This window comes from Lissotriton vulgaris, chromosome 6, assembly GCF_964263255.1.
Source record: "Lissotriton vulgaris chromosome 6, aLisVul1.2, whole genome shotgun sequence".
NCBI lineage: Eukaryota > Metazoa > Chordata > Amphibia > Caudata > Salamandridae > Lissotriton > Lissotriton vulgaris.
The window spans coordinates 1,406,203,291-1,406,219,816 of record NC_141694.1 but is presented as its reverse complement, the minus strand read 5'-3'; the positions used below and the strand labels follow the sequence as shown (position 1 = coordinate 1,406,219,816).

The 16,526-nt window shown below is 48.8% G+C and overlaps 1 protein-coding gene across 3 annotated transcripts in view; it reads left to right on the top strand.

Moving 5' to 3' along the window:
- CFAP61 (cilia and flagella associated protein 61) overlaps positions 1-11,512 on the top strand; it is a 1,856,219-nt gene extending 1,844,707 nt beyond the window's left edge. For 2 of the 3 annotated variants that reach the window (XM_086927518.1, XM_086927517.1), the window contains one exon: positions 10,949-11,512. In XM_086927518.1, the coding sequence (XP_086783644.1) occupies positions 10,949-11,167 (219 nt within the window). In that variant the 3' untranslated portion in view covers positions 11,168-11,512. The remainder of the gene's footprint in view (positions 1-10,948) is intronic. The other variant, XM_086927519.1, reaches the window with a different exon arrangement.
- The last annotated feature ends 5,014 nt before the right edge of the window (positions 11,513-16,526 follow it).

The following is a 16,526-nucleotide window of genomic DNA, read 5'->3' as shown; positions in this document are numbered from 1 at the left end:
TTCGAGATTTGAATGTGTGCCTGGTGCAGTTCCTTGGTCAATAGATTGACAACTAATTGGTTGTCCGAGATTGGTTCTTGGTCTGTTACTTGCTCCTGGCTCTTGTCTAGACCCCGGATGAATTTTGTGCTTGGGTTTTTGTATTTCTTAGCTTTTTGCGGTTGTCTTGTGTGTTCCCCATTCAGTGTCAGCGTACCTTCTTGTGAAAATGTACTATAGGATGTGTATTTATCCTGGTGTTTACTCCCTCCGCTGAGTCTACTTCTGAGGATGGCAGAGTCTCAGAGGAGCTATGGTTGTCATCATGTTACCATAGTTTTTCCACAAACGTTTACACCCTCCTGTAGGAGACTGGCGTAGTATATGTTGCACACTCTAAGGGATGATGTACCTTGCACTAATCCAGGCAAGGCAGCAACAATGGAGGTGAGTGGTTGAAGTGTAGAGGCCAGCATGGACGGAGGGGAGTAGACTGCTAGAACATTTAGAGGTGATCCCCAAGGGTCCCCTCCAGATAGACGAAGCAGCCCTGGGGTTCATGTGTCACTCTGGTCTTCACTAGTGGAAGAGTACGGTGCACCAGGATAGCCCCCCCCAATCCCCTTTTGAAGTGAGAGTGCCAGACTCTGCCATAACCATGTCGCGCCACGAAGGGGCAGTGGTTGCCTATCAGGTGAGTCTCCTGAAGCAGGAGTATGTATGCGGCATGATGCTGGGCATATCACAGGACCGCTGCGTGCTTAACCTTATCCAACAGGCCATTAACATTACAGGACATTATATGGAGCGATGCCACCCCAGTACAATCGTCAGGCAGGGGTGAAGTGTTCAAAAATCCTTCTATGGGGTCTCACTGATACTTAGTCCTTTTAAACCAACAAAGAAGAAATTGGCACAGAAGCTGAAATATAAAAGATCATATTTATTAACCTCAAATGAGGTGAGACTACGTCACACAGAAGCCTTAGCAATTGAATTAGGCAGTCTAAGGAGTACAGAAAACTGGGGCTTTATATATGCTTAGAGTTACATAGTAAGCATAAAACTAAGGGGCAGTCCTGACTCATGTAAGCATGAAAAATGACTAAGATGGGCATACAAGATCTACTTGCTCAACAAAGTGGAAGGAGAGTTACTTCTCCATACAGCAGCAAAAATAGCCTGACAGTTATACTAGAGAAGCAGGTGCATTGTACTAGCTAGGCCCTTCTGGGCATGTGCGAAGTGGAAGAGGCTGAATATAGTTTGTCACTAGGCAGATTTCAAGAGCAGTTAACACTGAGGGAGGACAGAGCACATGGCAAGCACATGGCAAACAAAATGGCTGCCAGAAATACAAAATGGCTTTCACAAAGCGGATGAGAACTTCTGAATGCAAGATGGGTTCAGCTAAATGCTAACCCATTGCTGTCAATTTACTTCAGGGGGAAGGCAGACAAGGGACCGGACAGCCGGCAAGGAGGGCTGTGACGGCTGGAGTGAGGCCGTGGCAGGAGGTGAAGGAGGTGTTACCTTTGTGTTGAGTGATGTGCACCTGCCTTGTTGCGGAAAAGGAATGCTGGTGCACTAAACAATAAGAACAAAAAAACAATACAAACTGGAGCCGTGCCCCTCCCCCCCCCCCCCCCCCCCTCCCCTCCCACTCCCTATACTTCAGGAACGGAAGTATCTGTCGCCCAAACAGTAAACACGTAAGAAAACAAAAACTAAAATGCTTGGGAACAGGGAATCGTGAAGGACCCCTCCTCATATTAGGATGCTCATATCTGTGTCCATCGGGGGATAAAGTTAGTGGCTAAGCAGAGTGCAGGCTCTTGGCGAAACCAGTAACCATCTGAGGGAACAGGTAGTCTCAAGCGGGCTTGGAAGACGCATCGGGTTGCGGGAAAGGTCAGTGTCTGGTAGGTCCAGCGGCATCGGATGAGGCGATGCAGTCCCTGGATCGGAGCGGCCCAAAGAGCCGGATCGCCGCCTGGCAGGGGAAACCCCGGCGAGTAGCTCAAGCATAAGCCGCCGAGAAGGGTCCAATGGAGAGTCTGTACCGGCGTGCCTCTGGCCCCTGCGCCTATTGGAGCGGTTACGGGGCGCTAAGTCTCATCGGGCGGTCCTCAGTGGCCCATGTCCATGCTTCACCAGGGGTGTTGGAAGAAGAGGGTTCTGTCCTGAAACACCACTCGCAGATGGGCCGGGAAAAAGAGCCTGTACTGTATGTTGTGAGAGCGTAGCTTCTGTTTAACTTCTCCGAATGAGCAGCGCTGGCCTTGGACCACCCGGGTGTAGTCAGGAAAGCTCATGATTGTCCGATACTCATGCTTAACCACATGCGCGCTAGCGGAATTCCGCTCCTACGCTGAGATTTTCAAAAGCGCATGTTACGTGACGAGCTGGGCTCGTCATCAGCGTGCGAGGAGGCTACGCCATGACGAGCCCAGCTCGTCATCAGCGTGGAAGGGGTTAAGATGTTGTTTCTTACAGGACTCGGCCAGTATAGCGTCACGATCTTTGAAGATGAGGATCCGCAGGATGATCGGTCTGGAGGGCACTCCCAGCTGTGGTTGGGGAGCAAGCGAGTGGTGCTCTCGTTCGACTGCGACTCATGGGGAGAGGCAGCCCTCAGGCATCCACGAGCGCAGCCAGCGTTCGGCAAAGTCCACCATCCAGCCCTGCTCCACACCCTCCGAAAATCCGACCAGGCGAAGGTTGTTACGGCGGGACCTATTTTCAGCATCTTCAGCCCGTTGGTGCAGCTCATGGGTATGAGACTGGAATTGGGTAATCCGAGTTTTAAGTTGCTAAACATCATCTTCCACAGTGGATATACGAGATTCAGTTTCTTTAATCCGGGCTGTGGCACTGCATAGATCCTGCCGGATAAGAGTCATGTCAACCCAGACTTCCACAATCTTACCTTCTACTGAAGATTGTGATGTGCGGATAGCCTGGAGGATGGTGGAGAGGTCCGCAGTGGCAGGGGCTTCTTTGACCGCGGACCCTCCAGCCGCCCCGGAGTCCGTGGTGGTAAACCGGTCCATTGTAGTTTGGGTGGCGGGAGTCTTGGGTGCTCTTTCTCTACCCATGACTACCATTCAGCAGGGAGAGTACAGTTCGGGCTCCTGGTGTCCAGGCAGGCAGAAGGAGGAATAAAGGAAGTGGACGAGGGGGGGGAGGGGGTGGGGCAAGAACCGGCCACTCCACACCCAACCCTCAATCCACGTCTGATGTCCTCCAGCAGTTGAGCCCCTGGCGCGCAGGTCTGCAATGGGGGCCAAAGTGGGCATCGGGGCAAGGGCCCCAGGGCCGTCATGGGCAGAGAAATAGAATGCAGCCTCCGGACGCCAAAGCGAGGGGTGAGTCAAGGGAGGGGGCAGAGAAGAGACAAGAGGTTCACTTGTGCACCGCCACCCGATGTAGTGGGTGAAACCTTTCAGTGGGGGGTTCCGATCAACCCCTCACACCCGGCATGGAGCTGACCTCTGCAGGGGATGCCACCTCAGAAGGGGCCGCCACTTCTGGAAATGGCAGCCGAGATACTCCCTACACCCCACCAGAGCGCCGGAGGGCTTTCGCTGTGGGCCAGAACCGCCTCACCACGTTGCTCCAGTCCAGGACCAAGCAGGACGCGGGGTGCCCCCATTATATGACCTTAGCTCGCATCAGTGGCGGGGGAGGGAGGGAGGAGTGCCACGCCAGTGAACAGATCCCCTTTGCCACCCGATCAACAGCAGAGTCTCCACCACCCAGGGCCAGGCACAGCAGCAGGCCAGCTCCAGCAGGCAGGCATCTCCGCTCCTCACCTCCACACCGGATCTCCGTTGCTGTCACCCCTCATGGGCAGGCCCCCGGCAGGATGAGGGCTCACAACTGGTGCCGGTACCCGTGACCCTGGCCCGGCTCCCACGCGGCGGGCCACAGGAGGCAGAGGGAGCGCACAATCTCCGCCGCCACCGCTCACAGCGCCCCCCTAATACTTCCAGGTTCACTGCACCCGGAGGGTGCTCAGGGCAGCCCCATAGAGCCACCGCAGCGGAGCTGGCAAACTGGCCCAGCTATTCCGTGGGGCAGCAGGCGGGCTCCAGATGGCAAAGCGCCGCGAAATACCAGGGTAGGAGATGTTGTCTCGGCTTCCTGCCGCCCAATTGGCGGCTGATCACGCCCCCGGCACACTCAGGCCTCGGGATATTCACCAAGTGCATGGCAGGTCGGCCCCCCTAGGCCACTCGGAGCACCGCAGGTCGGACAGAGCAGGTTGTTGCCAGGGAGAGCCGGCATATGGGATCAGCCAGGGCAGCGCCAGGTGCTTTCTAGGGCCAACATCTCCAGTCGGGACCGGTCAGGACCACGGGATAGGGAGGTATCATAAGGGCTCTATGACCGCCGCCATCTTAGGTATGCCGCGCGGTGGGCCCATAAGTCAAAAGCCACCCGCGTCGTTCAGACTCGCCACACATCCCTTCTGAAGGAGGCTCCAGGGGTCCCAGGTAGCAAGGCACTCAGTGTGACGGTCTAAGGGACCCCGATGGCGTCGATTTGCAGAGCGGATGACGGAGGGGTCCGGAGCACTCCTAAGGTGCGACAGCCATCATGACGCTCTTGAACCCAGATTTAGGGAGAAATATTTCACAATGTCCTCTGCAATTTCAGCCTGAAATGCAACGTCTAACAAAGCGTGGGGAGGAAGTCTCCACGTGAATTCACATTTAATCGATGTAGGGAATAGAACCTTAAGTGAGCAAAGGGAATGGTCAGAAAGGGACCTAGGTAGGTTCTGGGTGTCCGTCGTCCATGTTGCAACATCCTCGGAGACCAGCCAATGGTCCAATCTGGACCAGTTATTGTGTTGAGAAGAGATACAAGTACCCTCTCGATTTTGTGGTTTCAGCCGCCTCCATATATCCGTCAAGTGACCGTCCGTTATGATTGTGTTGAGTGCGTGACAGGAGCGAGGGTGAAGAGGACGTGTCACTCCCAATATATCTAGGTCATCACTAAGTATTGCATTGAAATCACCTCCCCACATCACAGTATCACATCCCATAACAACAGCACCAGCCCATGCATCATGGAAAAAATCTGGGTTATTCACATTAGGCCTATATATGGCAATCATGACTATCTGTGTGCCGCCCAGATATCCCTTTAACATAACACATCTTACCTCCGAGTCTATGATTGACTGCGTCAGGGTCCAGTCGATCCCCTGTCTTATCAGAATTGCTACCCCCTCACATAATTGGAGTATGTGGAAGCATGGCATTCACCATCAATCTGTGTGTATCTGCAGAATTTAAGTGGGTTTCCTGGAGGAAACACAAGTCCACCTGTTGTCTGGCCAGGAAAGCATGAACCAGTCGTGCCTTCCTGTGGTTGTTAAGGCCACGAATATTCCAGGTTAAGAATGTATATGTCGTCATCCCACCCTTTCAAAGGATAAATGTATAAATAGTGCATATGTACTTAATGTGTAGTGTAGAGCCACATGTAGTACAAAATAAAGTTGGTTGTATGCCTCTGTGGAACCAACAAAAAACCTTTCAGAACACCCTACTGCCCACACCAACCCCCCAATAGGTCGCGTATCATAGACCCCTCCCCACCCATATACACAACAATAAACATTAGTAGTACTCAAAGGGAGATAGTTTTAGCCCCGCCACCACCCGAACTGTTTTTACCTGCACATAGATTCATAGAAATCGCATGGATCAGTCATTATCACTAAGAGGCGCTTTCAAAGTATTACAGTTAGTTGCAGTTGAGGACTTGTGTTGCGATTTATCGATGTGCTTAGCAAATTTAAGTGCAGACTTGGCATCGGTGAAATAGCGTGGTACGCCCTCATGCGTGATTTTCAATTTTGCAGGTTAGAACAGTCAGTATGTGCCGGATTTCTGGAGTAGACGTTTGAAAGGCCCAAATTCACGTCTGGCAGCTTGCACTGCGGGTGTAAATTCTGGAAAAAAGGACAAGTTGTTTCCCTGATGAGCAATGTTACCCCTCACTCTGGATTGCCTCAGAATCGAGTCTCCGTTTCTGTAATTGAGGAGACGCGCTATGATGAGCCTTGGGGTGGCATCCACTGGAGGCCTAGGTGTCAGAGTCCGGTGCGCTCTCTCCAGAATGAAAATGGGTGATAGGGCTTGACCAAATAATTCGTGCAAGAGGTCTTCTATGAAGAGTTCCATGCTTGTGATTGCGGTGGTCTCAGGAACACCTTCTTGAGCGCGCTTCGAGGTCTTAATTCTTTGCTTTTATGACAGTTAAGACCTTTTCCATGTGCAACAAGTGCCCTTTTGATTTCACCTGGAAGCAGTGAGCATCTGATGCTCTTTTTTCTAGCTGGTCTAACGCGTTTCATGTGTGTCTACGCGATTCTGGACTTGCTCAAGTTGGGTGGTGAGTTTGTCTAATTTGTCATCTATCGTCTTGAGACTGGTCCTGACCTCCAGTAAAATGCTTTGTATATCATCATCCATGTGTCCGAGGGAGTGTTCGACATTGCTCCGGTGTCGTGATCCCCGTCTGTTTCGGCTGTTCGGGTGGAATGTCTATTATCAAATGATATCTTCGGTTGTTTAGCATCTGTTCTCCCCATGAATGCACGCGCTGGTGCCTGCAGAAGAGTGCCAGCAATCGTAAATTCGGGATGATGCTGGTGCTAGTTGTGTGGCGTATGACCACTGCTGGCTTCCAAGCTCCTCTAATGGACGGTGGTCTGCTTGCATGTCTATGCGTGTGTAGCGCTGGTTGCAATGTAACTGAACTGTTGCCCCAGGCCGCACAGTGTAAGAGCCTCAGGTGTGTCTTATAACGTGTTGATCCCAGGAACAACGTTGCTGTGGGCGGTCCTTTCCCCGGAACACTGTCCTATCAATATCAGAGCAGGCCTCAAACACCACTTTTCCTATGCACATGTTAGCGAGTAACCTCAAGGGAGGGTACAGAGGTCCAATTCGTGGTGCAGCAAGGGTGGAGGTGATTCCCAGCGACCAACTTGCTGTTGCCGTGCTATCTGCACATAGGGCCTGGGGGTGGGACAAGCGTAATTAGCTCAGTGCCTATCAGCAGCCCCTCACCAACAATATACTGGGCCACTAATGCTCCAAGTAGCGGGGCAGGAGTTCAAAGCAATGCACTAACCTTTATGTACTGCATGTCCCACAGATGAGCGCTTCTATCCAGCTGCCTCTCAAGCGCTGACGGTGATCCGGAGTTCTGCACAAGGCTCCGGCCAAGAGACACGGGCTTCAAGGGTCTGCATTTAGTTCTCACTTTTTAGCACCAACGCCGGAACGTATGCCCTCTGAGGCGCGATATCTATGATGCTTCCCAGGCACAGGCATGAATTTCAAGCTGGCCCGTCTCTGAGACAACACGGTGCTGCTCGCCCGCCTCGAGCCCCAGCCGAGCTCCAGGAAGTCACTCAAACCATAATTGACTTTGACTGTAAAGGGGCACTGCCGATGCACACCCAAGGCCCCAACGCACCAGCGGCGCCCAAGTTGGTCTCGGCAGCGCTGAACCGGGGTCCGCCAGCAGGCCCGCTGGCAGCCACAGCACGGGCACGCGCCAATGGGAGCGCCAGGGTGTCAGTCTTCATGTGGCCTCCTGCCACGGGCGACTGATCATCCACTTGATGGCCCCGGTGAGCTACACTGTACAGGGTAGTGGCATCACAGGCTCGAGACCCCAGTATGGAGCGCAAGATTACAGTAGGGGTCATCCCTGGTAGACAGGATAAATTGCCGGATTTGTAGCTCAGCCGGCAGAGCTCACCAAAATGGCAGCCATCTTGCTGCACGGCTTTAGCCAAGCCCCATCCTCATAGGCTTGTTACTATGAAGATGGTCTCCCTTGTGGCAGCAAAATCTGCCCGGAGGGTAAGTGAGCATCAGGCTTTGTCATCCAAGCTTCTATACATAAAGATCTACCCAGACAGGCTGGTTCTACAAACTAGAGCTTACTTTCTACCGAAATCTGTCACTCCTTTTCATGCAGGCCAGTCTATCACTCTTTCTACTTTATACACTTCGCCACATCCCTCTAAGGAAGAGGAGCAACTTCACCAAATGGACCCAAAAAGTGCTGTTCTACCTTGAACGTACCAGGTGGACGACCAACACTTCGTGGGGTATGTTGAAGCAAAGAAGGGAAAGGCTGTGCAGAAGCAGACCACCCCCTGATTTATTGTGCTCTGCATTAAAATATGCAACACATTGGCCAATAGGCAACCCCGGGGGGCTTGCATGCTTATTCCTCCATGGCTTCAATCACTGCATTAGCACGTAAAATCCCGGTCATCTGCTAGGCAGCAACTTTGGTTTCTTTGCACACATTCACAAAACTACCCCATGTCCTTTGGGACAGACACTTTGCCTGTTCGGTCCTAAAGAACGTTTTGGTATGAAATTGTTTTGCAGACCCACCTCGGGAGGTATGGCTTGGGTATCTATTCTAAGGTAAGAAATCTGCGACTGGAAGTTTCTATCAGTTGAACAAGTTACTTACCTTCGGTAACACCGTATCTGCTAGAGGAGAAGTGTGGCTCACTGGTTAGAGCAGGCAGACCCTGAAGCAGAGGTCAGATCCGGGACCAGGGTTCGATTCCCGACGCGGCAGGGTGTTGAGCTCAAAATGTCCACGGACTCGATAATTCTCGCTTCGGTGCCTGACCTAATCATGGGTTCACACTCTGCAACTCTGGGTATTAAGCTTGCTTAATCTCCACAACGGCCCCCCGCGGCGGGATGCCTGGCTTTCACCTTGGGGATGCCCTGTAGGGGCTATCTCACAGGGAAAAACCAGGACGGGTTCCCAAGGCAAGCGCGGAGATACCCCTTCGAGGGTCGATTCTGGCGCTATATAAGAAATATAATTAAAAAAATAATAATAAATAATAAAATAGAGACTCTAGCTGCAAATTCTTTATCGACCCACCCATCCTCCCTGCTCTGGTAACGGATTTCTAGTGACAGGGCTTTCACTTTTTGGGGGCCTAGCGTTATCCACCAGTGGTCTGTTTTCTTCATGGCTCCAGCGTGCAGGGGTAGCACCTATATAAGCACCAGGCACGTCACATCTGGCGCCGACGATGCCACGCTGAATCAATCGACACCACCTACCAGCGCACAGGGGTCCTACGCCCGAAAACATTGCTGGATCCAGACTGACACCTTGGGATAATTCTATGCCAAGGAATCTGCTCCTAGATAGTCTCTACCAGATAAGCTGTTACCAAAGGTAAATAACTTGATCTACAGTACTTTTCTTGTGACATTATTCTTACCTTTAGGCCTCATCTACAGACAACCTTTGCTTTCTTGTTGGCTGACCTATTGTTTGAATACATAAAATATACTTAGAGTTGATGTTGGGTCAGCCCTTGTTTACGACTGGATGGCTTTGTAGGCGTTCTCAGTTGTCTGTTCTTGAATTGACAGCGTTCCTACCTATTCTTGAGTGTCATCCCTCAGGGGCATTTGGTTTAACAGTGTTCTGTTTGGGTGAGTTGTACCATTGATCTGCAGACTTAAGAGGACTATTTTTAGGTCTAGCATTTGAGACAGCCTTAGCTCTATTGTCAGACTATTGTTTTTCCCATTAAATCATACATAATATACATATATAAAGGGGTTTTAGGCTTCATTCACTGGTCTATTAAATTGCTATCCACATTTTTGCTTCCGCCCACGACAGCATATGGCAGTGGATCAGCCAACTTTACCCATTGGCCCTCTTGACTTTAAGTGGCTGCACAAAGCCTGTGCACGTTATTCACATTCACTTAAAACACTTTGGGGCAGATTTACAAGCCCCTTGCGCCACTTTTGCGTCATTTTTCCCATGTTAAAATGACGCAAAAGTGGCGCAAGGGGCTTGTAAATCTGCCCTTCTGTTTTCAGCGACAGAGCTTTTTTATTCTATCTCCCTTTTATAGATGCTATTATAAGTGCTTGGATGACATTGTAGTTGCCTACAATAAGTGTGTTTTGTTAGATTGTGATTTAATTTTGTCTCCTTCACAAACAGTAGTAATAATAAAGATAAATGGCGTACCTCAAAAGCCTTTCTAGGTTTAAAAAACTATCTAGTAAAAAAGTCACATCAGTGAATGTTTTCTAAATGTAAAAAAGGCATTATCTGCTTATAACTACCACGTTTAATATGTAGCCTATTTTCATTTTTGTGGAATAGGCTTGTAATAAACGGCCACTGCACTAGAGGGCCAAGGTCACACTTAGACTTATTGGCTTTGCCAAACTTGTTTTTATTTTGTTTTCAGTGCTCCAGTGAAGTGCATGTTACATTGCTCTCTCTCGGCTTACTTTTCCTCTACTTCCCCTTCTACTTTCATCCCCCCTACCATGCTCCATGACGTTCTCCACTCCAACATGTCTTGTTTCTACTCCCCATGTTAATTGTTTTACAGTTATTTGTTTAAGAAGGACCTGGCACTTGCAAAGAGCTTGCTTTATTTATGTGCTTCGAAAACACGTCTTTTTCACTTTAAAAATGTTTTAATTTACCTTTCTAACATATTGTTTGCTATGCTAGAGGAGGTATTTGAAAAGTACTACCATGCGTCAGGATTTATGCGGACTCGTGTGAGTATCAGTGGCCATTTTGAAATGGGATTTCTTTAATACAAAATCCATTGAAAGATTGTCGACCATGCGTTCACATTTATAGTGACAAAAACATATGCATGGCAGGTGGCCTTTTAGAGCGGACTTTTTTTAGCTCTACCACCATTGCTGGTTAAAGATCCAGCTAGTTTGGTATCCGAGATGCTGCGAGTGTGGGGAGGAGGGGACAAACCAGAGTGAGACAGTCTAAACTAACTGGATACTTGTATGGCAGTGTTTTAAATGACAAGTGCAGAGAAGTGAATCTAGGAGGTGAACTAGCTCCATGGTGTCACAAAGTGTCTAATATGTGTGTCTCTGTGCAGGAGCATGGTCGCTTGTCCATGGAGCAAGTAGCTCGGCAGGCACTGGAAGATGAAGCAGCGCCGGAGGATAAGGCAACGATGGATGAGAGCCCTCGGACCTATCTGAGGCGGTGCTTCGAGGAGCAAGGCTTTCGGCGCAGCGTGGAACTTAGCAGCATCCGCTTCTTGGACTACAACCGTGACCTGCTGCCTATGTTCGCCAGGCCTGGCATGGTTTAGAGAGGGTGTCTAGGGCTGTGGGGTTGCCACCACTAGGGGAATTTTAGGGGAAACTTCCTTTTTAATGCAGTGAGCAGAAGAAACAACTGACACATATTCCCCCCAAATGCACACAGCACAGAAATACTTTCAAATGTCTACAAAGGTTAATATTTTTCATTCTTTGTGTTGTACAGTAAAATCAATTGACCAAAATTGTGCACCTGCACTTAATGAATAAAATATCAGTTTAAGAAGTAAACCAACTTTGACTGTTGCATGAAGATGTCAACCGTGATAAAAAAAAAACACTAATGAAAGAATGAGTAACATTTATTTGGTTACTTAATAAACATCATACCAAAACATCACAAAGCAATGTATATGGTTACACAAAACACATGTGGGACTGGGGATGTGGGGTATGTCAGTGAGTTTTGAACTCTACCTCACGTTAGCAATTCAGGCTGGTGGTGTGGTCTGAGGATCAGCAGGAGGGGGGTGGGGCGGGTATTATTAAATACCGGGACAAGATGGGGTGGAGTTTAGACTTCAATGGTAGGCTCAGTTACATTTGACCCCTCCTTTTCATCTGGTCGGGTGGCACGCCTGTCTAGTGACCAGACTTTTGGCTTCAGGGTTGGGCTAGCTTGCCGGATTAAGTAGCAATGTGTGTTTTAGGGAAAAGATTAAAAAAATGGAGAGCAAGATGAATAAAGTAGTAATTGACATGCTTTTAGCATTGGAGGTGGCAATGAGGGCAGATTTTATCAAGTCTGGTGTTATCGACCAAGCATGGGTGCCCCAGTGCCCGCTACCCCAGTGGTGCTCTATCAGTGGGGTGGCAGCCCCGTTCTGGCAAGTTCACCGCCTAAGAGTATGTTAAATCAGGAGGAAATGGTAGTGGAATGGAAGGGATGGCTGGCAGAGGCAGTGGAAGGGTGGCCCTCCTAGGGAGATAGACCCTGTTACTCTGAGATGGTGGAGAAAAGAAAGTACCTGTCTGTGTCCGCGGGCAGGGTCACAGTACACCCGAATCAGGAGCAGTGGATGCGGTGCCATCAGGTGGTATGGTACTTCGATGGGAGAGAGGAGTTTGACAGAGGCCTTTCAGTGGCTTGACAGTATCTTGTGGCCGGTCCCAGTCAGTAAACACAAAAAGATGCCAGGCGGGCTTGGCCGGTTCAGCTGGGGGCCCTGGTTCAGTGCGGGAGCTCTCAAACGAGCAGGAGAGATATGCAAATGATAACCTGGGCAGCGGCGGTAGAGTGGGAATGGAGGATGTTCCCTCTGCCTTTATGGAGGCTGGTTTGGCACTTAGAGACTGGGGTGAAGCTGAAGAGGGTTCCAGTAAGAAGTGCAGGATTAAAAACTTTTCTAGCCATCGCATCAATTTTCAATTGTATTGAGGACACAGAGGCAAGGAGTATGCTTCTCTTTCTTTACTTTAGAAACACTGCAGCCAATCAAAAGTTTCAACTACATAACCCATGGGTCCCCACAGCTCCTTCTCTTCATCAATCACAGGGATCATGTCAGACTATAAATGTCCATAAAACCTTAGTCTTTCCTCTTTCTTTGCCAAAATTGAACTGCAACAGGGCCGCTCCAGGGCCAGCTCCAACAGGCAAAGATGAACATCCTTCACAACTAACACATTCAGCGTCAGCCGCATATCAGGACGCTTCTGGTCACCTTGGCATCAGTGCCCGAAAAGAAACAAGAGCCATAATATCCAACCTCCATGTACTTATCACAAAGGAAGGTGAGGAAATCTCATAATATCAACAACGAAATGTACTATTCAGTATAACATCATAGATACATATGAAATCAAAGTACAGCAACATCCTAAACAGTTAACCATAAGGCAACAGTATATCAATATAGAAATATCCTTGGGTGGGATAATCCTCACCTCCGTGTCCTTAATAGAATTGAAAATTCTTGATGTGAAAGCTAGAATATTTGTTATTCTATGTAAGGACAGGAGTCTTCAGATTATGCTAGTTTAAAGTTGAGCCACCACATTAGATTTAACATCTACAATTGGCTTATGATAAAATGCTTTAAACGCCAAATTAGAAGACCAATCTACAGCAGCCTTAATGTCCTCTAAAAGACCCGTCGACAGGAAATGGGACATAAATGGAGAGTGAGTTTCACCGACAATTATTTGCACAAAAGACCCTCCTTTGCAGGTCAATCTCTGATAAAACGTAACACTATGTCAACATCCCACACTGTGGAGTATTTCGGTTGAGGAGGACAAACCATCCTGATCATTCTCAACAGTTTTCAGACCAGCGGATGTTCACCTACCGGTTTACCATCCAGTTGAAGGTGACCTGCTAAAAATAGCCGAACGGAAATTGTTCACTGTCCTATGTGACCCTGACTAGCAATATCGGACAGGAAATTCACAATCATATGGATTCCTGATTCCACAGGATCCACACTCTGCTCAAATCCATCTACACAAAGCTGTCTCATAGCGTTTGCTGTGTAGAGGGAGCCCAAGGTTGTGACAGGAAAAACGATGCATCCTGCAAAACTCCTGGCACTTGCTAGCGTTGCCTGAAAGTCTCCAAGCCATGAGTCACTAATGGATGTTGAAAGCCCATCGGATCCGAGAAAAGATTCGGAAAGGCGTAAGGAGGTGCACAAGACAGACGGCCATGGGAAGCCATGACAGTGCTTTCCAACAGTGGGTTATCAGGACCAATTCTGCCGCTTGTCGACTCACCAGCGAAGTACCCTCTGAATCATGGCAAACAGGGGAAATGCATGAAGCAGACCCTTTGACCATGACTGGAGAAAGGCATCCGAACTGATCACTATCGGTCTGGTCTCCAACCGTAAATGAGGGTAAGTTGCACATTCAGGTGGGAGGCAAGCAGATCGATCATACAAGGTCCCTAGCGCTGTTTCAGAAGTCCAAAAATCATGGGATGAATCCTCCAGTTGCTAGAGTCACGGTTGAACCTAGAGTTCCATTCCGCTACTACATTGGACCTGCCCGGATTTAATTCCACCGTAAAAGATATGTGATGCTGGGGGCAGCAATGCCAAAAGTCCTTGGCAATCTTCATAAGGAAGCGAGATCTCGTACCACCTAACCAATTGATATATCAGACGGCCGATACGTTGTCCATTCTCAACAGAATGCAACTGCTTGCCTTGCACGGAGATGAAGTACGAACTACAAAGGAAGCTGGCAGAAGTTCCAGAACATAAAAATCCTCTGGGGACCATCTGCCGCCCAACCCCACCGACTGGCATCGGATTTTATTATCTCGCTCCATGCGTCCATATGCTCAAAGCACCAGGACAGCTCCGTCCTGGCTTCCTCTGACAGAACAATTTGTTGCGAGTATGCCAAACCTCTTTGAAAATACAATATCTTCAAAAGCTGAAGGGCCCAATAATGAGGGATCCAGGAAAAATCGCCTGAATGTAGAGAGCCAAAAGCCCTACCAGGAGAGCCAAAATAATCAACGATATAGTGGAGAGGCAAACACTCTCCTTAATTCCTTCTTGATGGAAAGCCACTTCTTCAATGGTGAAAGCTGGGCCAGGATGACAAACCCCAAATCCTGAAGGGGCTGAGTTGTCCAAGATAGCTGAAGAAGGGCCAAGTCCTTGCCTTGTGCCATAACTAGAATGTCGTCTAAATATATGATCAGCTGAACACCCTATTCCCGAAGGTATTGGACCACTGGTTGAAAAAGCTTGGTGAAACACCAAGGGCTGAGGAAAGTCCAAATAGCATGGCGGTAAATTTGAACACTGAAAATAGAGAAACCTGTGATGGGGCAGCAAAAATAGGGACTGACATATACGCATATTTGAGATTGAGATAAATCATTCAGTCTCACTCTTGCAAGCGATCTCGTAAAAGGTGTATGCCTTCCATATTAAAATGGCGATACATGATCCACTAATTGAATTCCCTGACATTCAGTACTAATCGAAAGCCCCGACTCTTCTTTGGGATCAAAAAGATTGTGCTGACGAAACTGTGAGTGCGTCAGCTTGATTCCGTTCTTGCCCTTTCCTCAATAGCGAAAACACCTTGTTGTCTATGAAACTGCTCTCTGTTTGGGGGAAAAAAGAAGTGGATAAGGTTGTTTCTCCTGATGAGGGGAAGAATAAAACTCCAGGTGGAAATACTGAACAGTCTGCAACAACCACATATCTTGAGTAAGTACCTTCCAATTGTGTAGAAATAACTTTATCCTTATCCCCACCATAATTTACAGGGATGGAAAAACCTTTACCTGAATAGGTGGCATCGATGGCGTTATTTCCTCCCTTGTAACCTTCTTGTCAGGCACATCCACGACCGCCTCTATTGCGCTGGGGTAGAAGTTAAAACGTGAAGTGCCACCTCATCCCTTGAGTGCATATCCACATGAAGCCTGGTAAATCCCTCAGCCTGGCGCCCAACTTCGGAAAACGGCTCTGACAAAAATGTCACAGTTGAAAACTTTTTTTGAAGACGACTGAGCTTTATCCAGGACAGAAAAGGTGACACATAATTACAAACTTGTCCCCAAAAAGTAAGCCTTTAGTCAGGTTGCCCGCCTTAGTAGAGGCCAAGTCTGCCAGCTGAGGATCAATCCTCATGAGGAAGGATTTGCATCTCTCGGTAGATAATGTGCAGTCAATGTTGCCCAGGAAACAGATTGTTCTTTGCACCCATTCTAGGATTTCACTAGGGTCTAGTTGAGAACGGACCTCTTTAGCTTAGGCGGTCAAATCTAATATTTTGGTGAGGGGCCAGGAAACATCAGTTTGTCCTGGCATCCGCGCCAAGCTCTATCTAGCCCTTTCTTGGTATCTTTCACAAACTTCCTAGAAATGTAGCTATACTGGAGTCAAGTTTGGGGATATCAGTCGCCTTGCCTAAGAGAGAGGAACTGAGGGATTCTGACCAAAAGATATTGCACACCTCGTACTCAAACTCTTGGCGTAAATTATCTTACACATAGTGTTCCACCTTAATGCAGGGCACCCATTCAGTTGACTGGAAATGTACTATATTTCTAGGGTCAAAAAGGGGATTCTTGTTGGTGGAATGTCTGGGATCACATGATGCCTGTTGTCCACCCAGTTGTCTGGTGGGCAGGGCTGGGGGAAAGGTTTAAAGTGTGTCAAGCTGGTCGTCGCAGGACAGCAGTCCAAAGAGACATGCACATTCTAAACAGGAGTGAGCACCTCTCCCCTGCTGTCAGTCAGCGGAAGTGGCCCTGCCTCCAAACACTGCTCGGTCGGGGAAAGGGAAAAATAAAATGGTAATAAATTAATTTTATTACCATTTTATTTTTCACCTTTGCTGCGCTGGCAGCAGGGGGGAAATGCTCCTCTGCCCTAATGG